This window comes from Manis javanica, chromosome 17, assembly GCF_040802235.1.
Source record: "Manis javanica isolate MJ-LG chromosome 17, MJ_LKY, whole genome shotgun sequence".
In the NCBI taxonomy this organism is placed as follows: Eukaryota; Metazoa; Chordata; class Mammalia; order Pholidota; family Manidae; genus Manis; species Manis javanica.
In genome coordinates, this window is record NC_133172.1 from 9625626 (window position 1) to 9653576 (window position 27951).

The 27951-nt window shown below is 59.9% G+C and overlaps 4 protein-coding genes across 7 annotated transcripts in view; 2 read left to right on the top strand and 2 right to left on the bottom strand.

The window, feature by feature from the left end:
• Nucleotides 1-468: 468 nt before the first annotated feature.
• Nucleotides 469-3217, bottom strand: BLOC1S3 (biogenesis of lysosomal organelles complex 1 subunit 3). Of its 2 annotated transcripts, none has more exons than XM_017650381.3 (2): nucleotides 3058-3217; nucleotides 469-2603 (listed from the first exon to the last, which is right to left on the bottom strand). In XM_017650381.3, the coding sequence occupies exon 2, from the start codon at nucleotides 2592-2594 to the stop codon at nucleotides 1992-1994; it is 603 nt and encodes a 200-aa protein (XP_017505870.1). In that variant the 5' UTR covers nucleotides 2595-2603; nucleotides 3058-3217; the 3' UTR covers nucleotides 469-1991. The 2 variants fall into 2 exon arrangements, with proteins under 2 accessions (XP_017505870.1, XP_017505869.1); XM_017650380.3 differs by lacking the exon at nucleotides 3058-3217 and adding an exon at nucleotides 2799-3051.
• TRAPPC6A (trafficking protein particle complex subunit 6A) lies at nucleotides 2981-12558 on the top strand. The gene is given in 7 exon segments (XM_037005458.1): nucleotides 2981-3129; nucleotides 3643-3739; nucleotides 11087-11154; nucleotides 11357-11474; nucleotides 12161-12259; nucleotides 12404-12470; nucleotides 12473-12558. Coding segments are annotated over 7 exon segments (684 nt in total).
• A 1765-nt stretch (nucleotides 12559-14323) lies between these two features.
• NKPD1 (NTPase KAP family P-loop domain containing 1) lies at nucleotides 14324-22292 on the top strand. 2 transcript variants are annotated; one of them, XM_073225279.1, is made up of 5 exons: nucleotides 14324-14463; nucleotides 15225-15337; nucleotides 16241-16678; nucleotides 18917-19048; nucleotides 20205-22292. In XM_073225279.1, exons 2-5 carry the CDS (start codon nucleotides 15238-15240, stop codon nucleotides 22010-22012), a joined length of 2478 nt encoding a protein of 825 aa, XP_073081380.1. In that variant the 5' UTR covers nucleotides 14324-14463; nucleotides 15225-15237; the 3' UTR covers nucleotides 22013-22292. The 2 variants fall into 2 exon arrangements, with proteins under 2 accessions (XP_073081380.1, XP_017505868.3); XM_017650379.3 differs by lacking the exon at nucleotides 16241-16678.
• Nucleotides 22293-26063: 3771 nt separating this feature from the next.
• The window catches only part of PPP1R37 (protein phosphatase 1 regulatory subunit 37), a 36887-nt gene continuing 34999 nt past the window's right edge, over nucleotides 26064-27951 (bottom strand). For both annotated transcript variants that reach the window (XM_017650377.3, XM_017650376.3), the window contains 3 exons: nucleotides 27220-27922; nucleotides 26794-26884; nucleotides 26064-26701 (listed from right to left, as the gene is read on the bottom strand). In XM_017650377.3, the coding sequence (XP_017505866.1) occupies nucleotides 26802-26884; nucleotides 27220-27922 (786 nt within the window). In that variant the 3' untranslated portion in view covers nucleotides 26064-26701; nucleotides 26794-26801. The remainder of the gene's footprint in view (nucleotides 26702-26793; nucleotides 26885-27219; nucleotides 27923-27951) is intronic.

Consider the following 27951-nt stretch of genomic DNA (forward strand, 5'->3'; position numbering starts at 1 on the left):
AAACACCAGTCTGAGTCTCCTTCACAAAGCACACTCCCAGTGACATCATTCTCTGCTTATTGGTTGAGACCAAGAATCTTTACCTAGTTGAAAAGCCCAGCTTTGTCTGCCCCTGCTGTGCAACACCCATGACCCCCACACCCAGCCATCTCCACTCAAGGAGATGTCACCTTCTTCTGTTACTTAAATACGTTATGCTCCCTTCTGACTCAGGGCCTTTGCATATGCTCTTCCCTCTGCCTGCATCTTTCTCCACCCCACTCCAGTTTCACCTGTTTACACCTCCAGGGCCAAGCTCAAACTCACTCATTGCTCCTTAGGGAAGCCATCTGACCTCCCCCCAACCTCCCTAGACAAGATCAGACAGATCTTGGTTACTCTCACAAAACTCCTGCACTTCTTCGGGCACTGATCATAGTGCTGGAAAAAATCACAGCTCAAATATAAACTACAATTATCAAAACTATCCATTATTTACAAGGACATTTTATTAATGTCTGTCTCCCCCAGTGGGATGCCTGCTGCACCCTCAGCATCCAGCACAGGACAGATACAGAAGAGGTGCCCAGTAAAAGTGTTGAATTAATGAAATATAAATGCATGCAGAGCCACGGCAAAACACTCAGGGCCTTGATCTCCCAGATATAGCTTCACCTTCAGTAGGCCAGGCATGAAGGATCCCTATCTTGGGACCCCCATTCTCAGAGAAATCACCAACTTGCCCTCCTCCGGCTTAGGTGGGGAGATAAGAGGAAGTGGCCATATCAATAAATGTCTGGAATTTTAATGGGTCTACCTTACAGCACTTTGCCTCACTTCTCCATCCCGGGACTCAGATCTCACTTCAGGTTGGGATTCAAGAGTTGGGGAGGGGTTATAAATGGGAATGGGACTGAGCGGCTAGAGCGGAGACCAGAAAAGGGAGCAGTGAGAAAGAAAAGAGAGTCGGCTAACCCCAGACTCTGAGCCAAGCCAGCATCCAAGCCTTTTAGCATTCAAGGTCCAACACAGAGAACAAACACCATCATGTGGTCCTCGTCTGCCAAATGGTGTCATACTGCACCCAACAGGTGCAGTCCTGTTTGGGGCCCTAAGTGCTCAAAGGGTGCTGCTACTGGCCTACAGAGTCAAGAGGGCCATCTTCTGTCTGGCGCTTGGACCCAAGGTGCCACCTTGGCCTGGAGGGAAAGGAGGCCCAGCCAACTTGGGTCTGGAGAAGATGCCATCCTAGGCCTAGAGAATTGGGAGAAAGACTCCCTTGGGTCAGGAGGGAACCTCATCTTATGCCTAATGAAGGGAACCACAGGGGTCTGTGGAGCTCAGATCAGGTGGGTAGTGGTATAAGCAGAGCGGGAATGAGCAAAAAGAAGCAAAACCAATCCTGAGAGTACAGCTGGACTTAGGAAACAAATGGTTTGTTTCCAAACCTAGGGGTTGGAGCTAAGCCCACGGAGAAAGAGCCAGGAGGTAGCAGAGCAAGGACTAAAACTAGGGGTGCAACCAGAGCCAAGACTGGCGAGCAGAAAACGGGCCCAGCCTAGGAAGACAAAATTTCAGAATTTGGGCTGGGACTAGAGGCAGAGCCAAAGTAGCAAAGAAAGATGCTAGGGAATCTGTGCCAGAATCGGGGCTCCTGTGGGAAGAAGCAGGACCAGCCCCTGTGAACATAAACCAAACTCAGAGAGGCAGAGCACAAGGAAAGGTGGGGCACAGCGAGCCCCCAGGATGGAGACAGATGAAGGAGCAGCTAGGTACAAAGGAAGGGGAGCCAAGCCTCAGAGGCAGGCTGGCAACCGGAGAGAAAACCAAATACTAGGCGCGGGGCGGGGCCACTACACCTCCCCGCCCAACATTATCCATATCAATATGGGGCGGGGTTAGCCTTGAGGACTACAGTAAGACGCGAGGGTGGCTACGGAAAAGTACAGAGCCAGGTCCATAGGCCACATGGCCCACCGCAGGGCAGGGTCAGACAGGGGAGTGGGTTATGGCTAGGCCCGCTGTCCCGGGTCTTGCTCGGGCTCAGTCCCTGGCACGCCATGGATGTCGGGCAGCAGGCGGCAGCCGGTTACAATGTCCAAGCGCTCGGCCAGCGCGCAGAGGTCCCCCCGCGCCAGGCGCACGCTGTGGGCCGCAGCCAACCCCGCCACCTGGGCGGCCGCGAGTCTACTGGCCAGGGCGGCCACATCGCGGCCCGCACGGCGGTACACGCCGCTCACCGCAGCCGCCACGTCGTGATCTAGCCGCGCCTGGCTCTCGGCCAGACGGAGCTGCAGCAGCGAGCGCGCAGGAGCTGGCGCCGGGGCCTCCTCCGCGCCCCAGGTCTCCCCGGCCGTTTCCCGCTGCACCACGAGCGGAGGCAGGTCCTCTGGTGCAGCTGTCGGCTCCGGCTCCGAGTCCGAGTCGGTCTCCGCGGCCTCCCCCGCCACCCGCAGCCCGGTGGGGCGGCCGCGCGTCGGGCCCGAGGGGCCCAGGTATAGCTCCTCCTCCTCCGACGAGGACACAGAGGGCTCCGAGTCCGTTTCGGCCGCCTCCCCCCGCACCACCGTCGCGGGCTTCCGCAGCGGCCTCCCTCGAAGACCCTGGGACGCCATGGCGCAGAGCTAGGGAGAAGGGCAAAGGGATCGCATGAGAAGGCGGCGCCCGGAGGAGGTTATAAGCGCAGGTTTTGTATTCCCAGCCCCTCCTCTAGCTTAGCGATTTGGGGTCATCTGCTTCCCCTGCCTGGGCCTCAAGTTTCCTTTTCTGTAAACAGTGATGATGGGAGCTACTGGACCCCAGCCTCGCTGTGTACTTACTGATGGGGAAACTGAGGACAAGTGCGTCATAGCTCTGAAGCTCGAGCTCCCAGAGTCCCAAATTGAGCTCTTCCCGATTTTGCCTCCTAGTAGAGGCTACTCCCTCCACACCGTCCTCCAAGCCTGTGTCAGATCCGGAAGCAAACGGGCTCCCGAGCTGCTTAGGGACCAATGCCAGGGTCATGGGAAGGGTGACAGTCCAGCTGGACCCAGGATGCCTTAGTGGTTCTGACGGGGAGCGATATCACCGAAACCATACCGGGTCACTGAAGGTCCGAGCCTGCAAGATCCGCTACCCGGCCGAAGTGCACCGTCTCTATAGAAAAAGGAGGTCGGTAGCCCTAAGCAACCCGCGAGCACGTTGGGCGGGCATTGGCGGTCAGTCACATGGGCCTCTCCGCTACCAGTCAGGAAGCAAGCCCTCAGGACCAGCTTCGCGGGCGGCTGTGAAGAGTCACGTGAACGGAGGTAGTGCCAATAACAAAGCGGGTTGGGCTGGCGCTTCCGGGTTATGCTCCTGAGCGAGTGGGCAAATAGGGATTTTTAAAACATGAATTACGTCACGTGTAACCAGTGATTCGGCCAATGGAAATGCCCGAGCATACGGAAACAGGGACGAGAGGGAGAGAAGTCATAGATGCTGTCACTTGTGGCCAATGAAAGAAGTAGGTCGCCCCGGTAGTGTCCCAGGTTCGCGAGCGCACCACGTGGGCCCGGAGAGGGAAGGCGGGGCTAGTCTGAAACACCAATGGAAGCGGGAGTGGGCGGGCTCGCGTGCAGGTGCAGGAGGCGGGGCGTGTCCATCCGAGCCAATGAGAGCACGAAGCGCTTGAGGCGGGTGCAGGAGGCTGCCGCAGGTCGGACGCGGCGCTGTTCGAGAGTTTCTGCACGCCGACATGGTGACAGAGCTCTGGGCGCACGACCCCGAACCCAGCCCCGGGGTGAACGCCGGGCACGGGCCGCGGCGGAAAGCAGGGTTGAGAGCCGGGAAGGGCGGACCGCGCGTTAGCGGCTGAATTCTACCCTAACCCCGGCGCCGCCCCTGTCTTGCTTGCGCGCCCGGGCTCCGGTTCGCACGCAAAGTGGGGGTCGCAGCAAGCCCTGCCTCGCGGGTTACTGCTAGAATTGAGCAAGACAGCTCCGGGTAAAGCTCTTAGCTTAAGACCTGCACAAAAACAGGCGGGTAGTAAATGTAATAATTACCATATTGGATCTGTATTGAGGACTTCCTGAGTTGAATCCCTTCTGCGCCCCTCACTAGGCGTGAGAGCCAAAAACTTAATGCCTCAGTTTTCTCCTTTGCAAAATGGGCATCATAACAGAACCTAAGTTTCAGAGTGAACATCTGTTCATAACAAACGCTTATTGAGCGCCTATCATATTCCAAGCACTGTTTCTCTGTTCTCGCGAAGCTTACATTTTAGTGGGGGAGTCAAACACTAAAAAACAATAAAATAGGCCACCTGCTGGTGAGAATATCTATAAAGAAAACTTAAGCAGGGAAACAAGGAATGGAATCCTGGATGGTGGAGGAAAGCCTTTCTGAGGAAGAGAAGGGAGGAAGCAAGCCCCGTTAAGTGGGAGGAAGAGCATTCCAGGAAGAAGGAACAACAGGTGCAAAGCCCTGAGGTAGCTTGGCATTTTTTAAGTTGCTTCTTATGAAGAATAAATGAGTCCAAACTTTAAAGCACTTAGTGAGATATCTAGCACACCATCAGCTCTTAAAATATGGGAGACCTTGTTATAAAATCTGTTACCAAGAAGAAAGGGTGGGGAGAGAGTAGGTGCTTAATGGGGGCTGTGGTCACATTGTTTTCTTTTTCCTCCTGTGATCATCATCGTCTATATGAAGACATTTTTATTGGCTTAGATTTTCTCCCTCATTTAGGAGCCCCAAGGAGGGTGTGGCTCATGATTCTCAACCTAGTTTCTTTCCAGTTCAACAAACTTTAACACCTTCCTGGTGCTAGGCTCTGTTGTAGACTCTGGGGATTATTCAGTGAGCCATACAAAAACCTTTGCCCTAATGCACCTTATGTTAGGGGAGACAGACATATAAGGTGATGAATAAGCACATATTACACTGGGGGAATGCTGTGAGGAAGGTAAAGCATGGGAGAGGGCGTAGCCATTGGCCTGCGTGTTAGGGAGGGGCTGCAGTGTCTCAGCACCCCATCCTTCCTGGCTTCAAGCCAGAAACCCAGGAGTGCCGGACATCCGCCTTTTCTCCCTCACCTCCAGCCTTTCCCCAGGTTCTGAGCATTCTTCTATCTCCATGTGTCCCCTCTGCCCCCTCCCCTTCCTGGATCACTCCTCTCTGCCTCTGGAACAGCCTCCTCCCTTCTCTCTCAGCATCTTTCACCATTTCATCTTGACTGCATTCACACCTACTAATCCTTCTTATCTTGGCTCAATGGCCCTTTGTCAGGAAAGCCTTCTCCAAGTCCCCAAAGTGTCCTTATTACATTCTTGCAGCCCCCTGGCCCCCAGTTTTTCCTTGGTAGCCCCATCACACTCAGGTATGTATCTGAGTTATGAATCTATATGATTCTTTGATTCACATCTGTCTCCCCTGCCAGACTGGGTACTGTGTGGGCTGGAACCAGGACTGTGCCAGTCGAATAGCAGGTGCTCAGTGTGGATTTGGGGAAGAAGTGGATACAGCCTCTGTGCTGTGGCAGGCGGGGCTGTGGACTGGGATTCATTTGGTATTATGACCAGTAATAGTACACCTACCATGGATGAGTGTCTCATTTCCCTGAGCGCATGGGTTTCACACTTCTGATTTCCTTTTTGCCTCCTAACAACCTGCAGAGGGTTGGCATGAGTCTCCCCACTTTGTAGTTGAAGAACAGAGGCTTAGATGGATGGTGCGTGCTCTCAAGGGGCAGAGTCAGGAATGTAACTAGGCCTCCCACTTCCAAAGCCCGTGCTATAAACTCCCACCTGCATTGCTCAGTGTGTTTTTGCAGACACTCTCCAGCAGGAATTTAGTGGCTTTCAGTGGTTAAGCAATCCTGGGTTGCTGACCACAGCTTTCAGAGCACACAACTGTGCCTATGACTCTCGGGCAGTAGCTCTATCCAGCTGCCACTGGGATTCCCGTGCTGGGGTCCCCCACCAGAGACACCCACAGAGCTGAGTTGGGATGTGGCCTGGGCATCAGGCCTCAGATTGCTCCCAGGTGGCTCCCAGATACAGTCAGTGTGAGGACTGTGGGGCAATCTCCCCGAATCCCTCCCACCCGGGGAGCCACATTTCTCAGTGGTGCTGTGTGGGAAACTGCTGTTATCTCTGTCCTTTCTCTTTCCTGGCCTCTCCTCTCTCCGGTCCAGCAAGTGTCCCGTCTGAACCAAATGCAGGCTTCCTGTTCAGGGGTACTTAGGTGTCCTAAGCACAGTATTTTATGGGATTTAGTCCTCTAACAGCTCTGTGAAATAGATGTCATCATCTGGTTTTACAGAGGAGGGACTGAGGAATCAGAGAGGGAGGCCTTCCCACAGCCACACAACGTCGATCAGAGGCAAAATCAGGACTCAGGCATCTGGCTCCAAAGCGGGTCTGTGGCATTGGGTCTGCCCCTTCCACCAGTGCCCAAGCTTGCTGCAGACAGGGATAGTGGCTTGTCCATCTCTGTACCCACAGCACAGGCACCCGGGAGCTTCGGCGATCACATCCTGTCTGGTTCGGTGGTTAGGTGTGGCTGTTGAATGGATTCTGGCTGGTTACAGGTTGAATAGAAGACTGGTCAGAGGGACCAGGAGGTTCAAGGGCCTTTGTTATCAAAGCAGGAAAAATTCTGGGAGGAGGCGGCAGTGGTTTCTGCACCTCAGAAGCTTTGAAGATAAGGGGAGCCTATCGGCAAGGGAGTGAATTCCTCTGCCTGCATGTAATAAGTAGCGAGCCGTCATCTACCACTGTGAGCCCAGGACCAGCCCTGCCGGGCCAGCCCTTCAGTCCACCAGGGCCCAGTGAGTGCCCACACCTGCCCCTCTCCCAGGAGGCCCCAGAAGCTATCAGGTGCGATCCTTGCCCTCCGGCAAGAGCCAGAGAAACCGACCAGTTGCCTGCAGAGTGGACGGCAGGGGGTGGGGGTGAGTGCATCTGAGGCTGGGCAGCCAGCAGCAGATCTGGAACCTCCTTGCAGGAGCTGGGGCTCCGTTCTGAAGTCCATGGGAGCCATAGAAGGTTTAAACTGAGGTGTGCCAGGCTCAGATTTACTGACCACACGAGTAAACTGATCATGACTGGGTGGGAGAGGGCCCTGCTGCCGGCTGAGCACAGGTGGGAGGAGGAAGGAGAGAAGGTGGGATCTGAGGTGCTGGGGACCCCGTGGATGCCTGAGGAAAGAGAGGCTGTGGCACCCGGCTGGGCGGTGTGCTAGCTTTTCCTGCTCTCTCATCTCGCTCACCTCTCCATTCTCCATACTTCTTTATGGTCTTTGGGGGCCATTCACCTGCGAGAACAGGAGCCAGGCGCACAGCCCTACCAGACTCCTTGTGCTCAGCCTGGGATGTTCACTCCCCCCTGGTCAAGCGTCCTGGGTCAGGGGAAGGGATGGGGTCAGTTGTTTCTCTTCCATTCATCCTAATCGGAGCTGTGGCCTTTTCACACTGAACATCTGAATCTTCCTAATTGAGCTCAGCACATTTTCTCTTATCTCTTTGATTATTTCTTTTCCTGCATTGCTCCGTACGTGTCTTCTTGGCACTGGGATGAATATCAGCCTTCCTGGATGTCTTCCATGTGTCTTACAAGTTTCCTCATATTTTTTTCTACCTCATGTTTTTTCCCTTGACAGTCTGGGCCCCAGGCTTTATCTGCCTTCCAGAGTTGTCTGTTTTTCGGCTCCCTTGTTAACAAATGTGTATTTTGGCTACTGTATTTTTCATTTCCTAGAACTTTCCCGTTGCATCGTCCCTGCCTCCTAGGGCCTCCTAGGTTTGGTGGACACTGTCAGGCAGACACCGAAAAGCCTTCTCTGAAGGGTCCCCCAGTTCTGCATTATGTCCTTGCTTTCAGTGGGCTGCTGTCCAAACTTAGCCGAGGCAGGTGTGGGAGGCTGGAATGCACTGGCTCTGGGCTGGGCTCAGAGGAGGATTAGGATGAATGGCGTCCTGCCTTGCCCGTCTATGACAGTGATAAACCACTGATCCCTGAAGAGCTGGGTAGGGGCTCCAGCGGGAACACCCGGGAGGCTTCCGCTCCCTCCCTCCTCCACCCTCTCTTCCTGTCACCTGTTCCTCCTCCGCTGTGCCCTCCCTCCGTGCCACCCCTTACCCCCCTTCTCCCTCCCTTTTCTCATTACTCCCCACACCCCAGTCTTCGGAGTTTTCACTGGTCCCTGTCAGGACGGGCCACTGGGGCCACAGTAACAGCAGCTGTGGAAGAGCGGCTGCCAAGTGCCAGGCCTACCAGCACCATGAGGCAGGCACTGCCATCGGCCCCATTTCACACGTGGGGAAACTGAGGCCTTGCCTGTGGTTGCCACCCAGGAAGTGGCGGAGCCAGGACTCAAACCCAGGCAGTCTGAAGTTCACTGAAGGGAAACCTGAACTTTTGGAAAGCTTCCAGGGGCCCCTTGGCGCCCCCCAGCCTGGCTGAGGACCCTGTTGGCCCTGGCCATCCCTCTCAGGGCCTCTGTCCTGGCTGTGGCCTGGGCCTGGGCTGCCTTCCCAGTCTGCTCCCTCCCCTGCTGAATTCCTGTTAGACCCGAGCAGACCTGGCTTCCTCAGAGGCTCCGGGCCCAGGGGAGGACGCCCCCCGAGCCCTCACAGTGCAGCTTTTCTCCCATGCGATGTCCCCCATGACGGGTAAAATTATCATCGCACCATTAGTTTTTGCATGCGTCCCTACTAGAATGCCAGCTCCGTGGACGGTCTGTGTGGTCTTCCAGTCTGGCTGCATGGAGAACATTGAGATATCTGAGTCACGTGGGGGGAAATGCACCCACCTTAGCCTGGTCTACAGGGGGCCCCTCCCCTTCCCCTCACACTACTGTCACCCCCCACACTCCCCCACTTCCCCACCTCCCCACCTCCAGGCTATGGCACAGCTGTGTTCTCCACGCTCTTTGCTGCCTCCTGGCCATTGCACCCACTCTCTGCTCGGCATTCCCTCTCTTCCTGGTCCCTCCTCTGAAACCCCACTAGGATCCCTCCTCGGGAAGCTGGCTCTGGGTTCTCCTGTGTCACGCTGCAAAGTCCTCAGGGACCCAGGTGCTCTGGGTGCTCTAGGAGTTCACCTCTGGAAGCAAGGTGACGCAGGAGCCGCAGCCACCAGGCAGGGAAGGCGCGCTGAGGGCTGGACAGCATGCTAGGTGCTGGGATACAGCAGCCCACAGAACAGCCATCCCGGGCTTTCCGTCACCTAGGATGACAGACGCAGGCCATGAATGGTGATGATGGTACCACCGGGCCTGACCTTGGGGGTAGTACTGCCAACACTGTCCTCCTTTTACACACGAGGAAACTGAGGCACAGAGCAGTTAGCATGGCCCAGTCCTACAGCAAGTAGGTGTCGGGCCCATCTCTGGCACATGCTTAGTCATCAGACGCCTCCCAGAGCCCTTCCTGTGCAGCCCGCCCTGCTGTGCCTGAGGAAACCAGAGGAAAGCCAGTTGGGCAGTGCCAGAGAGCATGTCAGTGTCTGTCACCCACGGGAGGCTGTGTCATCACCAGGCCTGGTTCCACAGGAGGAGGGGGGCGAGGGCCTGGGCACCAGGTGGCTTGGCAGAGAAGAGGGTGCCTGGCTCCAAAACACAGGCAACCTCTGCTCGGGCCTCCCTGCTCCCTGTACTCCCCACTGGGTGGGCCTCGGCCCTTCCACCTCAGTGAGGCTGGGACAGCAGTGGGTGTTATCTTGGCCACCCACCTGTCTGGGCAGCTAGGCATGGGAGCTGAACCTGCCCCGGTGTGAAAGAGGGCCAGCCTCGTGCTGCAGGTGCCTGCGACAGGTTCCACGTGACCCCTCTGAGCCCCGGGTTCCAGGTGTGACATACGGCCGACCCTACAGGGTGGATGAATTAAGCAAGAGGTTTCATAAAGCGCCCAGCGCACAGTGCCCGCTCAGAGATGACTCTGCACTTTGCTCAGTGTCTGTTCCTGAAGGACCTCCCATGTGCCAAGGCTAGTGTTGGTTGCTGAGGGTCGGCTTGGGTCCCCACCCTCACAGAGCTGGGTCCCCACTCAGTGACGGCACAGAGCGGGCAGGGCCGGGATTGAGGCCTATCCCAGGCAGGCGGACCAGGAAGGCTGCCGGGAATGGAGAGGTTGGAAGCCTAAGCCTCCCAGGCCGTGGGAAGAATGCATCATGTGGGCAGGCAGAGGGTGATGGGGGGACGGCTGGGTTCCCAAAGGCGGCATGAAGCCTGCTGAAGAGGCCAGGCCATCACCTCAGGGCTGGATCTAAGCAGAGAGATGCCACCTGCCACTCAGAGGGCTCTGCTGATGGCCAGTCTGTCCTGCATAGAAGACTGGTGTTCACTCCCAAGGGAGGGGGCAGGCAGTGGAAGGGGTGGCGGGGCTCAGGCCTGCGGGTGAGCTCTCTGCTCCCAGGGCTCTGCGCCCATCTCCTCCCTCAGCTCTGCTGGATTTTCTGAGGAGCATGGCGCCCCGCTCCATAGGCTCCCTTGTTAATCCTTGGGATTTCTGATACCCCCAACCTGGGCCTCCTCCCTTGCTTTCTTCATGTCGCCCAAATGAAGAATACAAGCTGGCTCTCCTCTGGCTGTGCTGTCCACCCTCTCCCCGGCCCTCTCCCTGAGCCCTGCTCATTGCTCATGAGTGACCTCTACAGCCTCCTGCCGGCCAGGCTGGGAGGGTGGGAGACCAGGTGCAGGGCCCAGGTGCTTGCTGCCCCAGGAGCCCTTGGGCAAGTCTCCTTGAACCACAGCAGCCGCTGCTCCACCGCACAGGGTGTGTGAGGGTGCGCACCGGCGGTGCTTACAACAAGCGCTGGGTGTTCTCAGGAAAGATTCAACAAGCAGGGGTGAAGCTGAGCCTGGGGAAGACCCCCATTTTTCCTGAGCACAGGGGAGCTAGTCCTGAGGGCTGCAGAGGCCATGTGCAAGCATAGAAGTATGTCGTGGCGGCAGGGCAAAGCCAGGCTTCTCCTCCGAAGGCCTGAGCCTGGCCAGGCTGGGGAGGAAGGTCCTCCTGGGTGTCCTCCCCGCTGAACTGACAGACTCGGGCAAGTTGGTCTCGAAGTCCCCTTTGCATCTGCTACACCAGGCAGCTTCCAGTGAGAGGTTGCTGAGGGCCCCTGAGCCTCTCTCCCTGGCCTTTCAGGGACAGAAGACGAGCCTGTCTGTCCTGGAGGACCTGAGCTTCCATGTAGGCCAGGCCCCGAGGTAGAGGTGGGAACCGCCTGGCTGGCACGGGGCAGGCAGGACCCACAGCCGGGTCCCTTCCGGGCCATGCCTGGGTGGGGAGGGCACACTCCTCTGTGCGGGGACCCAGCCTGGCTTCTTCCCTCTTCCTTACCCTGGGCTTCCCCACCCGGGCCCTGCCCAGCCCCTCTGCACCAGCCTGGTCCCAGTGACCGCCATGGCCCCCCAGGCTGCCCCAGGAGATGCTGGCCTTCAGGGAGGAGCTGGACGTCCTTAAGTTCCTGTGCAAAGACCTGTGGATGGCTGTATTCCAAAAGCAGATGGACAGCCTCTGCACCCATCACCAGGTGGGTGTGCGCCCAGCTTCCTGACGGCAGGCGAAGGTCGAAAGCAAGAGTCCAGGAGGATAACCCCAGAGGGGAGACGGCAGCAGGCCCAGCCCCGTGAGGGCCCACCCAAAGCTGGGAGGCAGCACCCCAGGGGGCCTAGCCACAGCCCTACTTGGGGATTCTGTCAACCCTCTGAGGGAAGCTAGGAGGCTTCAATGGGGCAGCGTGGCTATTTCCAGAATTTCCACCAGCCTCCCAGGATGGGGCCCCAGGGAAGGCAGGCAGGCAAAAGGTTCTCAGGGCGGACAGCACCTCAGTTTGGCGTGACAGTGACACTGCTTGTCTCAACCTGGTCCAAGTCCCCGTCAGGCGCCCCAGCTGAGCCCAGCCCTGGCTGCCTGCTGCACAGGCCGGGCCTGTAGCTTCTCACTGCAGCCCTGGAGCAGGGACTGTCCCATCTTTTCCCTGGGAAGTACTGCAGCCAGAGGAGCAGGGCCAGCACACCCCCAAGGCGGGCCCAGGTTGGGAAGCCCCTGGCCCTTCTACCGCTCTGAAGGACAGGGCCTGTGGCCACAGTGGTTTGAGGGAGGATGCTTCCAGGCTTCAGCCCAGGGGTCAGGGCACCAGACCCTGGCCTCTGCTCCCTGACTACAAATGCACAGGGCTGCCCACCCCAGCCCCCACCGCCTCTCCTCTGCCCCCAGGGTGCCTATGCCTATGTCCTCCATGACAACAGCTTCCCCTTCCTCACCCAGATGGCCTCTGACCCGCAGTGTCTGGAGGATGCACCCGAGGAATGGGGGGCCCTGGGACTTCGCCCAGACCTCATTTCCCCCACTTACCTAGCCCTCACCCCAGGTAGGCCTCTGCCGGAGCCCAGCGAGGCCCTGTCCCAGGTGTCGGCCTCTCCCTCCTCCCACAATGAATGACCCGTGTTCCCGCCCCAGTCCTTGGCCTCCACCTGCGGCCTCCTGAGTGGCACCCTTAGCACCCTGGGCGTCAAGAGCCTGGCCACTCCGTGCCAGCCCTGCCCGCCTGTGAATCATTAGGATTCCTCCCATCCCTGCTCCCCAGGGCTAGAGAGGCAGGGCCAGGCTGCTGAGCCCCTTTTTACAGGTGGGGAACTTGAGGTCCAGAGAGCTTGTCACCTGCCTAGGCCCCACAGCGGTGCAGCCCATCCATGCCCAGCCTGTGGTGCCCCCCTGCCTGCTTCCCAGGATGTGCCAGGCCAGAGCAAAGGACTGTCAATGATAATCTGGTCTGGTGCTTTCGAACATTCTCCCCCTACAGGAACCCAAGTGGACATAATGGAAGCCACCCTGGTGGGTGCACTGATGGGGGTACCGCACAGGCAGTCAGACCCCGTGGATCTTTCGGCCTGCCTGACCCCCAGGGCCCGGCTGGGCCACAGACCCTCTATCAGACAAGCTGAAGCCCCATTCCTACCTGGGGTTGGCCTACCCGCCTCCGCTCCTCCCCCAGGGGCTTTTCCTCTGCATACGGGGGTGGGGGCACCTGGAGGCTGACTGAACAATACATGCCAGGCCCCTCCCTGGTGGCCTACATGCTTGGGCCTCACCCCCCTAATCACCTATACAGTCCTGAGATGCAGGCTGGGTGGGTGGGAGCATCACCCCCTTTGACTGGCCAAGGAACGGAGGCCCAACCCAAGGCCACCCAGACAGCTGGCACAGAGCAGAGATGACCATCTCTGAGCTGTTCGGTTGCTTCCTGCCTCTCCCCTCAGACCCCCTCAAGCTATAGCCAGCCCTTCTTTCAGGTAAATTCCAGGTGGTAATCCAGACATTCCAGCCCTGCCTCCCTGATCCCCAGGGATCGCTCAAGTGGGGCGGAGTCCTGGAGTTGGGGATGGGAAGGAAGCCTTCCCAGGAGAAGCTCCATGGAGGCCTGGGGCACAAGGCAGGACGCCTCCAGGCGAGGGAAGGGGGCATAGCTCCGGCCGGCCACGGCCACTGCCTTGCAAGGGTGGGTGGGCTTCTCTCTTGTCCTGGTGGTACCTCCCCCACCCCCGTCAGGTCCTATCTTCCCACGCAGCGACCGTTGGCCAGATGGCACAGGTAGGCTCAGGGAGACAGGGCACTGGAGAGCAGAGGGGGCCCTGTAGTATCTAAGGCCCCCCACCCCCACCTTCACCTCTGTTAAAAAGTCTGCAAGAAGCCCTCCACTTCCCCAGCAGGCAGGAAGCGAAGCCCCAAGAGCCTGCCGCATAAACCATTGCCTGCTTTCAGGGCTCCACTCTGCCTCCGTGTGACCTGGAGCAAGGGACTTCCCCCCTCTGGGCCTCAGTTTCCTCATCTGTACAGTGGGCATCACACTTGCCCCAAGGGGTGTGGTGAGGAAGAAGAGGGCTCCTTATGAAAAGCATGGACACCACATGTGGCCAGCCTTTACATGTGTGTGTTGTTGGCATTATACGTGAGGCGTTTAAGTAGCCAGGTAAATGGGTCTGTGGATGCCCAGCAAATGTTAGCTGCTGTCGTTGCCAAGTGCCAGGCTCTGTGCTCAGTGGATTGCTGAAAACCACGAGAAGCAGGGGCTGACACTGGCGCACTCAGCAATGAGGAAGCCAAGGCCCAGAGAGGTGAGATCACTTGCCCAAGATCACACAGCTGGGCCTCGGAGGAACTGGCATCTGAACAGGGGATGGTGTCTTCTTCCAGCCTCAGACTCTGATTCCCTGTTGCAGCTTCCTTCTCTTCCAGCAGAAGGACGGAGGGGCTGGTCCCAGAGACCCCCAGCAAGCATTGCCCCATGCAGCCCTTTGGCAGCCATCTCCCTCCCTTATCAGGGGTACCACGCAGGAGACAGCCCCCAAGTCCCCCAGAGCAGAGAGCACCGGGACTGGGCGGGCCTGCTGGGGAAGGGGCGGGGACAGGGCACACAAACCGGTTGGGCCTCTCCAGCTGGGCCTGTGCTGACAGCAGGCGGTGGGGCCGGCACATCAGCTCGGCTGGGCAGGGAGCCGGGGCTGCAAGACCGCCATCAGGTACGGGGGACCCCAGGCTGGGGGGTGGCGGGCAGAGGCCATATGCCTGGCCCCAGTCCTCGCTGAGCTCCAGCTCTCTTGTCCCGGTGTCCTCTGCCCTCCGTGCACCTGTCCGTCGCTCCAAACAGCATCATTGCCTCACTTCTGCATTTGGCTCTTCCTGTTTTAATCCCGGGGCACCCCATCTGGCCAGACTGGACCACCTGATTTCATGTGCTCCCCCAGCATCTCCCTCTCTCATTCAGTTCCCAGATGGCCCCAAACCTGAGATTTCAGACCCTGGGTAGCTCAGGCCTCCCAGCTTGCCCACAACTGGCTTGTGATCCTCAAAGGGCGCCAGCCCCCCACACCCCCAGCACACCTCCCCAGCATCTAGCGCTCCCCTAGGTTACTCAACCACCTTCCGGCTCCCACACTGCCCCGGCCCAGCCGGTATCCGTTCAGCACTCCCCTTATCTTGGCCTCTTGGAAACTCCCAGGGCGCTCAGATCACCCAACCTTGGAAACCTCGCCCACCCCAAAGTAGCCCCTAAAAGCCCCACAGCTGCGCCTGACCTTCCTTGCTCTGTTCTGCCCTCTCAGTATTACCCTAAAGAGCGCCTCTACCTGACCTGGGCTACATGGGACCCCAGACTGGGGACGATCGGGGAAGGAGTCTCGCCTGATGTCACAGGGAGCCATCCCAGGGGGAGCGGGGCGGGGGCTCTTGCTGGCGCCCAGGGGGGGCTGGTCACTGAGCTGCCTTCTCCTCTGACCCCCAGGCCCCCCGCTGCCATGCACAAACACTACACCGTCCACTTCACCAAGGGCGCCCTGCCCCTCCAGACCCCGACCGAGCACTACCTCTTGGACCCAGAGTTGGGGCGCCAAAAAGGTAGGAGTTCAGTTTGGGGGGTCCTGGCAGGGAGAGAGGTCTGTGAGTGGGGGCTGCTGAGTAGACAGCTGAGCAGGAGGAGAACCCCCAGAAAGAGAAGCTGCCAGCACTGCCCATTGAGGCTTCTGTGTGGGAGCCATAGGGGCACCACAGATTCTAGGGGGCCCAGGGGTGGGAGTCTGGGCTGGGGTAACAGCAAGGGAGACCCAGCTGGCCTGCCCCTTCCCCTAGCATGGGAAGAGTTCTCCTCCCCAGATCGCCAGGCCTTGGGAATGCCCCCAGTCTGGGGGAGCAGTGTGGTGGGAGGGAGGGCAGGGGAGCGAGCACCACCACACATTGTGTATGAAGTAGGCGGGGCCCAGCTTCCCAGGATGACCGCACGTGCTTCTGTTCCAGGAGGGGAAGGGGCATTTACCCCCATCAGGGCTGCCTCGGCCCCCTGGGGCCTAGGCCTCCCAGGGCAGCCCCCTTCCCTCCAGCCCTCCCCGAGCCCCAGGGAGATGTCCTCCCCTCTTCCTCCCAGTCCTGGCCTGGCCCCTCTCCAAGGCCACCATCACTCCCGCCTCTTCTGGACCAACCACGCCAGCTCTTGATGAATTCTTCAGTCCCTCCCACCCCAGGGGCCCCTCGGGGACCAAGGGATTTGGGGTAACAGGGACTAGCAGAGATTCTGGGGCATCGTATCCTCTCCGGTCCCCTCGCCCTGCTAAAGCCCAAGCCCCCACCCATGGCCAAGCGCAGCTCCGGCTCTGCCCACACCCCCTCCTCATGTTTCCCCTGACCCCTCCTGGGCCTCAGCAGAGAGATCAGCCCAACTGCCACCAGAAGACCCTACCTGATTCCTGCCAGTGCCTGGGGGGCCGGGGACCCGGGCCCAGGCACCCTCCACTTCCTTCCTTCCAGGGTGCTGTCACCAGTGGTGCCGTGACCCAGCGGCCCTGCAAGCTCACGGGCCCTGCCGGCTACCCCTGCCAGTGCACTGGCGACTGGCCTACCACAGCAACCAGGGGGGTGTCAGCAGCTGTCGCTGGGGCCCCCAGCCCTCCGTCCTGTGGCAGCAGCCCCAGCCCCCACCTCCCAGCTGCCTGTGGCAGCGGCTCTGCTTCATTCACGAGGCCCAGGAGGGGTTGCCTGCAATTGCCGCTGCCCCCATGCAACCGGCCAGCGCCCCCCAGCTGCCCCCTGAGCCCACCACCTCACGCACCATGGCACCTACCATGGCCAGCGGCGGCCCAGCCCTGCCTTCCGGAGTCGGCACCCTCCTGGAGCCCAGCAGGCCCACTGGCACCCAGCCCCTGACTACCCTGGAGTTCTTGAGCCCCTTCACCTCCTACAGCGCCGGTGCTCACCCAGCCATCCTGGGGGCTCTGTCCCTGCCACCTCGTCTCCCATCTGGGCCTCTTACTCCTCGGCCTGCCTCTTTGCCCCTCACTCTGGTCCCGGTCCTGGAGGGCACTTCTCCCTGTCACTGGGCCTCAGGGCAGCCGCCTCTGCTCCACCCAACAGGCTCCAAGGCTTCTAGAGCAGTCTGCCCGCGGTGCTTCTGTCTGGCTGTCTCCCTTGCTCTGCTTTCTCTCTTCCCGGCCCTCCCTCCCTGGGCCCAGCAGGGTACGGAGGACTTGGGGCAGCAGGTGACAAGCTCCGGCTTGCTGGCCAGCTCTGGTGTGGGGGAGACAGGTCAAGTGTGCAGCCACAGTAAGAGGCCCGGAGTGGCCTGGTGGTGGAGAGAGCAGAGCAGGGACTCAGGGGGTTCACAACCCCCATCCTTCCCTGACTGGGTAGTACATGGCTGCCGTGGTGCCAGGCGCTGTTCTGGAGGCACTGAGGGAGCAGGGCAAAGACGTTCTGTGGTGGGGGGGTGCGGTTGGATACAGGAAACAAGTAAGGAAAATTTTAAAGGGTGCCACCTGCGATGACCATGCTGGGGAAGAATAAAGCAGGGAGAGGAGACAGGGAGCATCAAGGCTTGCGAATCAAACAGGGTCACCGGGCTACATCTGAGCAAAGACGGGGTGGTCTCTTGCGTAAGTGGCCACAGGATCAGCAAATGCAAAGACTCTGAGATGGTCTGTTGAAGGGACAGCAGGGAGGTCAGTGGGAGAGGAGGGAGCAAAGGGGAGAGGGTCCGATGGGGTCAGGGAGGGCGGGAGGCAGCCAGAGCCGGTGGCACCTGGTGGCCAGGGTGAGGGCTTGGGCTGTTATCCCGGGAGAGGCGCGAGCCACGAGGGACACGAGCTGACTCAGGACCTAACAGGCGAGTGGACTGTGGGAGGCAAGGGCGGGAAGCAGGAGTCCAGGTGAGAGGTGCTGCTGCCCTGCCAGGGAGGTGACCACAGAGGCAGGGGCATGAGGCTGGTTTCTAGGTCTGAGCAGTGACTCAGGCACTGGGTCAGGCACTACCTCGCTGCTGGAACTGCCGGGCCATGAGACCCATTTCACATACAGGGAAGTCGAGGCTTAAGGAGGCGAGGCCACCTGGCAATCAGGTGGAATGGGGTCAGGTCCACCCTGCTGTCCCCTTAGCCAACCTTGTCCCGAGTCCTGCCCTCCCTCCTGTGCCTCCAGGCTGGGTGCTGACCCAGCCAAAGAGGGATCCTGCTGCCCTTGAGGCCTCTCTGAGAGTGGGTGTGTTGTCTCCACAATACCTGGTATCCCCTCCCTTTCTGGCACCCCAACTCTAGGTCCAAGAAGTAGGACCCAGGGGGCTGAGGAGCAGGGCACCCTCTGCAAATGGCTACCAAGATGCTTGTGCGCAGTGCCAGGACTTAAACTGTAATCTGTGCCCTGAACGGTCATCCCAGACCCTGGCATTGATGATGGTCCACCCCTGGCCAGACCCTTTGGCATCCATGCTCCCTGGTGCCTCTGCCGCCCCACTCCTCAGAGGAAGGGGCTGAGCCTGCCAGAGGCATCATTCTGCCCCAGGACATGCAGAGAAATGTGGTGAGAAAGGTGGTGGGGCCTGGACTAGAAGGCTGGTCTGCCAGGCTTGGGGCAGGATTAGTGATGGTGAGCATGGGGTCATGGAGAGGGAGATGGGTCAGGGTAAGCGGTGGACAGGAAGCTGAGAAAAGCCTGTGGTTGTTGGGGCCCGTCCAGACCGTAGCCAGGCTAGCAGAACAGGCAGGGGCTGACATGAGAAACTTTTGAGCATGGAAAGGCACGGTGTCTGAAGTATTTGACAGCCCCGAATCCCAAAAGAAGCTTGTGGGATTTTCCTAGGGGAGCTACAAGCTGCTGGCTGAGCCTGGTGGCCTGGGGCCAGGGCAGCCAAATTACCACAGGTCTCCAAGCCAGGGGAAGTCTAGCCTCTCAGCCTTTGCCTGGTGGATCTGGCATCAGCTCCTCCCAGGGGACCCAGAGGGGGCTTCCCTCTGGCCCCTGGAGGAGGGGGCTTCCCCTGGTCACAGATACCTCTGGCCATCTGAGGTTTGACCTGAGTCACTTGGGGAGTCAGGGAGGCATGCCGGTGCAGGGAGAGGCTGAGGGGCATGCTCTGGAGATGGGAGGAGGGTGGTGTCTGGCCAGCCTCACTGACTCAGTTTCCCCACCTCCAACCTTCCCCCACCCTGGCCCCAGATATCTTGACAGAAGATGATGTCTACTGCAGCTGCCTGGCCAAGACCCTCTGCCACGTGCCAGTTCCTGTGACTGTGGGTTTCTATGCTCACTTTGGCTGCCGCCTGCACATGATGCTGGACAAGATCACCGGTGAGAATCTGCTTGTGTTAGGGGAGGAGAGAGGAAGGGAAACAAGCCTCTGGAGCCTACTCAGCTCCAGCCTTCCCCAAGACCCACTGGCCCTGAGGCCAGCCTGCCCATGTCCAGATGCCCAGAAGTCAGTGTTAACCAGGTCCCTCCCCACACCCACAGCCTCTGCTCCCCATCCCTGCTCATTTCCTCACTAGCTAACTGGCTTCCAGTCTCACTCTCCTCCTCAACCAAATCTACTCCAAGGAATCTTTCTAAGATACAGATCTAGCCCTGTCTTACCCAGCTCAAAAAGCCTTCCATGGCTCACCAGGGCCATAGGGAGAAAGCCCAGGGTTCTCACTGAGGCTGAGTTTCCTGCCAAGTCCCTAATGGTTTGTGCCCTTCCAGACCCATCTCTTCTTCTCAGCGCTGGCCCAGGGCCTGGCACTGGTCGGTGTTAACTGAAGAAATGAGCTGAAACCTGGCCAGGATGTGCAGCAGCTTGGACCTGGTTCAGACCCTGTGGGAGCTCAAACCCCAGCCCCAGTCATGGCCAGAGGGGCTGGAGGTGACTAACACATGTCCACTCATTCATTCACTGGCCTCCTAGCAGACAGATCCTGCCCCAACCTCTCACGATCCATCCTCAGACACTCCCCCAGCACTTCCTCAGTGCCCAGTGGACACAGATGATCAAGACAACCAGGCCCTTGCCCTTCCTTGACTCTCAGGCCAGTGGGGGGAGACAGACCTGTTCTCCGACAATGCAGCCTCCCTGGCAATGGCAACCCAGAGGGGACAGGGCTGGGGGAGCCCAAGGGCTCCTGACCTAGCCTATGCATCAGGGAGGACTTCCTGGATGAGGAGGGCAGTAATCCAAGAAAGACCAAGGCTTACCCTGCTACCGAGCATTTTCTTCCTCAGCACCTCACAGGCAGTCTTTCATTCCTTAGAGCCTTCCCTGCCCCCTCCCATCCTCTCTCCTCTGTGGGCTCTACTTCTGCTCTCGCCTGATACTCGGCCCTGCTCTCAAACACATTACAACCCCCGCCCAGTCCTCACCTTCCGCACCTGCCTCGGCTCTTGAGGCCTTGGCTCCGGGTCTGACATGCAGGCCCCGCCCCCCACCCGCGCGCCGCCCCTCACGCGCCTCGCGCCCCCTTCCTCCGCGCAGCGCTGATGGAGCAGGAGGCCGCGCAGCGAGAGGCAGAGGAGCTGCAGCGCGTGCAGTGGCAACCGCGCAGCGTGCGCGGCTGGGGCTTGCTGCAGCTGCTGTGGTACCTGGTGTTCCTGCAGCCCATCATAACCGAGTTGCACCTGCGGCGCAAGAACGTGAAGTTCCTCTTCATCCGCTTCAGCGCCTGGCACTATGCGGGCACTGACAAGCTGTGGGCTGGCCTGGTGACCACGCTGTGCGAGAGCATCCGCCACCAGTACGGCGCGCTGCCCTTCAGCGTCTACTCGGTGCTGAGCAACAGGCCGACCACGACGCCGGACTGCTGCCAGAACGAGTGGCACTGCCGGCGCCGCGTGTGCGTGGCGCTGCTGGCGCTGCTGGGGGCGCTCTGCCTCGGCGTGTGCCTGCTCTACCTGTCAATGGGAGGCCACGTGCTGGGCCGCAGCAGTGTCAACGGCAGCCTGCTGCGGGCGTTCGGCGGCGCAGCCACCACACTGTCGGGCTCGGGAATGCTCATGGCCATGTACTCGGTGGGCAAGAACCTATTCGTGAGCCAGCGCAAGAAAATCGAGCGGCTGGTATCGCGCGAGAAGTTCAGCAGCCAGCTGGGCTTCATGTGCGAGGTGAAGAAGGAGGTGGAGCTGCTCACCGACTTCCTGTGCTTCCTGGAGATCTACCAGCGGTGCCGGCTGCGCGTGGTGCTCGAGGTCACTGGGCTCGACACGTGCTGCCCGGAGCGCGTGGTGGGCGTGCTCAACGCCATCAACACGCTGCTGTCCGACAGTCACGCGCCGTTCATCTTCATCCTGGTGGTGGACCCCAGCATCCTGGTCTCGTGCCTTGAGAGCGCCGGCTCCATGAAGGGCACAGCCGACAACGGCTACCTCTTCCTTAATCGCACCGTCACGCTGCCCTTCTCCGTGCCCATGATGGGCCGCCGTACCAAGCTGCAGTTCCTGCACGACGCCGTGCAGAGCCGTGACGACCTGCTCTACCGCAAGATGACTCGCAAGCTGCGGCGGGCCGGTGGGAACGCGGGCAGCAGCGAAGGCGTGGAGCTCCTGTCCGTGGACACGCAGGCGGGGAATGAGCGCGCGCAGGGCATCCTCGATGCCGAGGCGGCGCGCCTCATCCGCGAGGCGCTCTTCTGCCTGTACGACGAGCGCGACTGCTTCTACGAGTACGTGCCGGACAACGTGGTGTCCATGCGGCGTATCGTCAACACCGTGCCCATCACCGTGCGCCTGCTGCAGCAGCAAGAGCGGAACTTCGGCGGCCCCACGCCGCGCCAGGCTGTGGCTTGGGTCGTGCTCGCCAACCAGTGGCCGTGCCGCCTCAGCTGGGTGCTGCAGTGCCTGGAGGACCGGCAGCAGAGCGGGGGCGCGCCCGAGGCGCACGCGCTCCTCTGGGACGTGTTCTGTGCCAACAGCCGCGAGCTGCACACCATGACTAAGGCGCTTCAGAACGTGCTGGACCTGGACGGCGACCCCGAGCTTTTCGAGCGCTTCCTGGGCGCTGACTTCCCCTTCACCGTGACCGAGGCGCAGAAACTGCTGCGCTGCACGGTCAACTTGGACCACTCCATCCGCCGCCGCATGGGCCTCATCCGGGCTGTCAGTGCCCTCAAGACGCACAGCCCACCCAAGTCGCCTGAGGGCGACGCCCACCACGCCTCCCACGGAGGCAACCACGAGCCCAGGACATCTGGGTCTGGCCACCCGGCAGGGCACGCCCCTACAAAAGGCAGCGAGGCCCTCCATCCCCGGGGCTGCACGCACTGCGTCAAGCCAAGACCCGTGGTCTGAGCACCGTTCACTCCCGGGGGAATCCACCCGAGACGGGCCTTGAGTGGAGGACTCTGGGAACAGCAGGAGGCAACAGCTCCTCCGTCCGCCCAGATGAGGATATACGGGGCCCGACTGGGCCCTAGGCCCAGGGTCCAGTGTCAGGAATGAGTCCCAGGGGAATCTGAGCCAGAGAGCTTTTAGCAGCAGCAGTGTATCAGTGCCAGTGTCTGAGCTGGCGCTGAAAGACCAGTGAGGAACTCAGGGTTCAAGTGCAATAAATGAAGGTGTGAAAGCCGTGGATTGGTCTTTGTGCCCTGGTCTCCCTGGCTCAGCAAGGACTGGGGACTAGCCTGCCCTGTCCTGCCTGCCAAGCCCACCTCATCCCCAGGGAGCTGGGCCGCCTCAGCTGGCAGCCTAATCCCTGGCATCCCCCAGCAGAAGGGTGTGCACCTGGGGGTGGGCAACCAAGGCAGGGGAGCTGAAGGCTGACTCAGGCAATGGCCCCAGAGTACCCAGGTCCTTGTCCCCACACCCTGGCCTGCCCGTGTAGGCAGGGCAGGAGCTGGCATTTCCGAGGGTGGTGTCCACGGTGATCTCAGCAGGCTGTTGCACTCAAGCAAGGGCCCTGCTCCTGGCATAATGGGTTAAGTAGGCCTCACTGGCACCTCAGCCAGCGGGGCAGGCAGCGCTGCCTCCCCGACAAGTAACCATCCAGGAGGTACTGGGTCACTTCAGAGCCGCCTGATGAGCCAGCCTCTTGATGGGGGACAGGGAACTGGAGCAGGGAGGCGGCGTGTGTAGGACATACAGAGCCAGAGCCGGGCTGTGGTGGGGGCTTCCCTAGGGCTGGACCCTGCCAGTGTGGCTCACCACCTTCCCTTCCACCGGGGGGACAGAGATCTTGGATGGGGGCATCACCCCTCTGGACAGCTTCCGACTGCTCACTGGCCAGAGAGCTGCACACTCAGGCCTGTTTGCCTGGCCCAGTCCGCTGGGGGAGAGGAACCAACACTTAACATACCCTGTGTGACCAGAGGGCGTGACTTCTGACCCAAGGCCCAGAGGGCTGAGGGGACAGTCCCAGAGGGAGCCAAGAGCTCTGCGAAGTCACCCACCCTTAGGCCATGCAGCCAGGTTGGTGTACTCACTTCACGTTACTTAGCTCCGAGGCTGGGCACAGCTCCCCAACTCCCCTAGTTCCCCAGTAACTGCTTCAAAGTGGACACGGGCAGAGAGCCAGCCTGTGACTTACAGGAGCTGCCAGGGCAGAGGCGCCGTCTTTAAAACCTGGCATGGCTAAGCTGGTGGAATCAACCCGGACCTGCTGGGACACGGTTTCCGGCGGCAGGGGAGACCCTGTACAAGAATGAAGCCACCTCAGAGAGATGTGCAAGTCTTATGATACCATTAGATCAGTGTCTCTGTGGATGTACTTTTGGAGCCAATTTCTGTCTCTTCCCTGTAGCCTCCCTTCAGCCAGTTTGACTTGGGCTTATTTCTTACCACCTGGAGTCCAGGCTGCAAACAAACTGGCACCAGGTAAGGGATGCTGCAAGAGAGAGAACTCGCCGCAGCCGTGGCTGGAGGATGGGAGCAGGGCTGAGGGCCCCCAGGTCCCAGCAAGAAGCCGCAGCCCCTATTATGTGGTGCCAAACAGCGGTTAGACAGTTGCCGTTTATCTTGGACGCTGACCATGTGTTCCAAAGCTAGAGGTTTGGGAGGCAACAAAACCAAAACGGGATGTCAGGGTGGCTGGGCGTGGCCAAGGTGGCTCACCGTCCCCCAGCCCTCACAGTCCCTGTCAGCGAGGAGCTTCTGTTGGGAACTGGCACTGGTGAGGCCACAGGGCTGCTTCTTGCTGACGGAGGAAGTGATGTGCGTCCCCTCCTCACCAGGGCTAGAGTTAAGAAGCAGGTTTGCTTTCTCCCCTCTCCCTCCTCACCTGCCGGCCGCATGCAGCCTCCTGAGGCCCCGGGGGGGTGGCAGAGCCACAGGGGGGCAGGGGCCTACATCCCCGAATCACTTAGTGGAGAAGAGCTGCCTACTACCTGGACATCCACGTGTGTGAAAATAAACATCCCCTGTGTTGGGGCACCAAGATTTTTAGGACTGGGTGCAGTGTCTAGCCCAGTAATAAAGGACTTCTTGTCTTCACAAGCTCCAGTGATGCTTCTGTGGCTGAAGGCAAGGCAAAGAAATTACTTGGCCAAGGGGATCCACCCCCATGATCCAAGGCCCCCAAAAGTCAGAAAAGCAGGAGCACTGCAGAGTGTTAGTCTACTGGCGCTATTGTAACAAAGTCCCACGAACTGGGTGGCTTAGAACAGCAAGTTCTCTCATAGTTCTGGAGGCCAGGAGTCTGAAACTGAGGCGGCAGCAGGGCCGAGTCCTCGGAAACCCATAGAGAAGTCCTTCATTGCCTCTCCAACTTGTGGTGCTTTGCTGGCAGTCACGGGGGTTCCCTTGCGGCCCCCTCATCAGCCCTGCGTCTTCACACAGCCACCTCCCTATGCCTTCCCATCATCTTCCCTCAGTGCATGTCTATCTTGGTGTCCAAGTTCCTCCTTTATAAGGTCACCAGTTATATCGAATCAGAGCTCACCCTGGAACCTCATTTTAACTTGATCACTTCTGTAGGACCCCATCTCCATATACGGTCCTGTGCCGAGGTACTGGGAGTCAGGACTTCACACATCTTTTTGTGGGTGAGGGGTGCGCACTTGTAAAGGCCTCATTTCTCACCCCATGCTAAATGCACTGTGAGCAAGGGCAGGGAAACGGCTGGGAACAGGACCCCGGCCTCTCATAGGCACACCAGGGCAGATAAACTGAATCCCTCACCCCACGCCCTGCTGGTGGTGATCACTGGCATGGAGGTTGACGCAGAGGACAAAGGGAACAGGTGTTGCTAAGGACTAAATGCCCCCACTGGAGTTGACTTCTGGGCAAAAGCTAAAACTGAGGTAACGTCTATGGAGGTTTTCAGGGGCCTGTACTGACCAATCCTAACTCACAATGGACTGATTTCTTGGTATCTTGGAGCAAAAAACCCTCATTCCCCAGGCTTCCCAAGAAGGGGGCTGAAACCAGAGCAGTCTGGAGGAGCTAGCCCGCCCCCCACCTGTCACAGTGAGCACAGGAGGCCGATGCCGCCCAGACGCCACGCAGGCGCTTCCCCAGCTGCGTGGGGAGGGCTGCTCCAGGATGCTGTGACGGGCATGGCATCCCGGAGTCCCTTGCCCAAACGGGAGCCCTAACTGGCTGTTCTGGGGAGCAGGCAGGGCACTTGCAGCTGCCAGTGACTGAATGAGGGGAGGACAGACAGTGGTCTAAGTAAGGAAGGTGTTCATCTCAGATGCCCAGGCAGCTGGAGGCAGATTCCTGGGTTTGCACAAGAACTGAGCCACTGGGGGCTCCCCATCAGTGGTGCTGATTCCCGTGGCCTTTCTACCATGTCTGCACCCACTTATGTCAGCCTCCCACGCAGGGAAGGGATGTGTGCATCTTGGATTTTCTGGAAATGCCCACAACACCCTCAGCACAGGCTGGTGACCCCAGCCAGGCCCCAGGTACACTCCCACCTGAATGTCCGGTGGATGTCCTTGAGCCATAGGTGACCAGGCGTAGGAATGACCTCTGAGCTTGAGCACCATATCCATCACTCTAAGAACGCACGCAGACCAGAACTTGGTGGGGTTGTTTCCTCTGAGCAAAGGTGAATGTAATGTGAGGCAGGTGTCAGACAGAGGGGCGTGGATGCATGTGAAGAAGGGACACGAGGAAGGGAACGTGGTGGGAAGACACAGCTTGGGCCTGTCTGGCCTCCTGGTTTTCCTGTGGGGGACCCCAAGCATGCAGCCTTGCAGACGCCCCATCATCGGGAGCTCTCTGGCCCCTGCCCCTAGTCCCATGTCCAGAACTCCCCAGGGGACACCCAGGATCAGCAGAAGCACAGAGCGAGCAAAATGGTGAACCCAGCTCTGGTTTATTAGAAAAGGTGGACAGAGCTGCACCGCCAGGAGAAGCCCCTCCCCACCCTCACCCCACACCCACCCCACCCACCCACCCCTGGGTTGTAGTGCCTCTCAGGGCGCAGCCTCAAGTGGCCTGGACAGCAGGGTCTCCAGAACCCTGGCTGCTCGCCACCACAGCTCCCTGATATATTTATTGCACTTAAGAAACAGAAAGCTCTGATCCTCTGCTCCCATCACCCCCCACCCCAGCCCCGGCCCTCACCCTGTCTGGGGCCGCTCTATGAATAATTCCGACCACCACCACCGCTCACCGCTCCTCCCACACCACGCCTCCTGCCTGCTCCTGTGCCCAGGGCCCCTGGGGGCCGTCTCATCAACCCACCACCACCTAGGACTCCTGCCCTCAACAGGGCGAGCCTGACCGAACTGGTCCCTCTGGAAAAGGCACCGGGCCTTGCGGCTGATGTCTGCGACCTCCTCTACCTCCTTCTCCCATCCACCCAAGCCCAGAGTCTTTGAGCGCTGGACATATAAATAGAAGTGCTTAAGTCAAGGTGGGGAGGGCCACTCCCTGCAGCTCCTGTACCCCGTGTAGTGTTGCTTTGGGGGGCAGGGGTCCCTAAAAAGGCCCCCCACACCCCTGGCGTCCCAGGCCTCAGGAAGGCTGGGGGTGAGGGTGAGCAGATTCTCATGGCTCTGGCCTCAGCTCATCGAAGACAGTGGAGAAAAGGAGCTAAGGGAGAAGAGATGAGAGGGCCTGTCAGAATCGGGCTCTGCGGCAGGCCCCCAGCTCCCCAGCTCCCCAGCCCCCAGCCCCCACCTCACCTGAAGTGTCACAGTGTCTCCTGCCCAGATTCCTGACTGGCCTCCAGAAGCAGCTCCTCGAGCTCCTTCTCGTTCTTAGAGCAGCTCAGTTCTGCATGGGGAGAACAGGCGGGCAGCCTCTGATCAGCCCGGTGGGGATGGGGGTACAAGCCCGTCCCTGCCAATGCTGCTCAAGCCAGAGCCCGAGGGCCCGGTGCCCACTGTGAACATCAGACTCCAGCCGACAAACCTTACACGCCCTTCTCCCAGGGAGGGATCCGAGGGAAGCAGGGTGGGGACTGAGGATCAAGTCCCACTGATCCTGCCTTTTCAAGGGCCACTTCAAAGAGGGGGAAACTGAGGCCCACCAAGAGATAGGTGCCTGCCTGGAAATCACACACAGCACCCAAGGGTTAACCCGTCACCCTGCCCCAGAGCTCCTCTCACCATGTTCCAAACCACAGCGGCTCGCCTTGGCCCCGGGCCCTGGGGGTGGCTCTGGGGGCAGTGCGAGGGCGAATTCAGGCTTTAGGCCATTGGGCAGCGCTGGCCCGAACTGAGGCGGCTCCGGCTGTGGCTGAGGCTCAGACGACTCTGGGTCCCAAGTGCCCACGGCCTCAGCTGGCAGTGGGGCAGATGAGGTGGCTGGGGAGGGTAAGACTGGAGGGGAAGGAGGACCAGGAGGGGCAGGCGGGGCAGGGGGCGCAGGGGGTTCCGCCCTCTCAGGTGGACTCTCCACCCGGGTTACCACGAACACTTTGTGGCCCCGGCCTGGGCTGGACACGGAGATACGCTGCTCGGTGGGGGAGGAGGGGCTGCCTGGGGGACTCCTGTCCCCAGGGCCCAGGGAGTCTGTGGGGGGCACCAGGGCGGGGCAGGGGGCCCCGGCCCTCTCCCCATCCTCCCCCTCTGAGTCCGAGTCCGAGTCTGAGTCTGGCCCAGGGCTGGGGTCTGGGGCCCCGTTCTCCTGCGCCTCGGCAGCGGGCTCGTCGCTGGGCTGGGGCCCAGTGACAGTGATCTCCGGCATGGAGGCCGACAGCTGCAGCCGCTGCTCCTTCTCCTCCCGCTCTCGCGCCAGCACGAAGTTGCGCTTGCAGCCGTTCTGGATCTCAGCAAGCAGTGCCTTTTGCGTCTCGATGAAGCTCTTCACCTGCAGGCGGGGCGGGCCTGGCTAGGGCT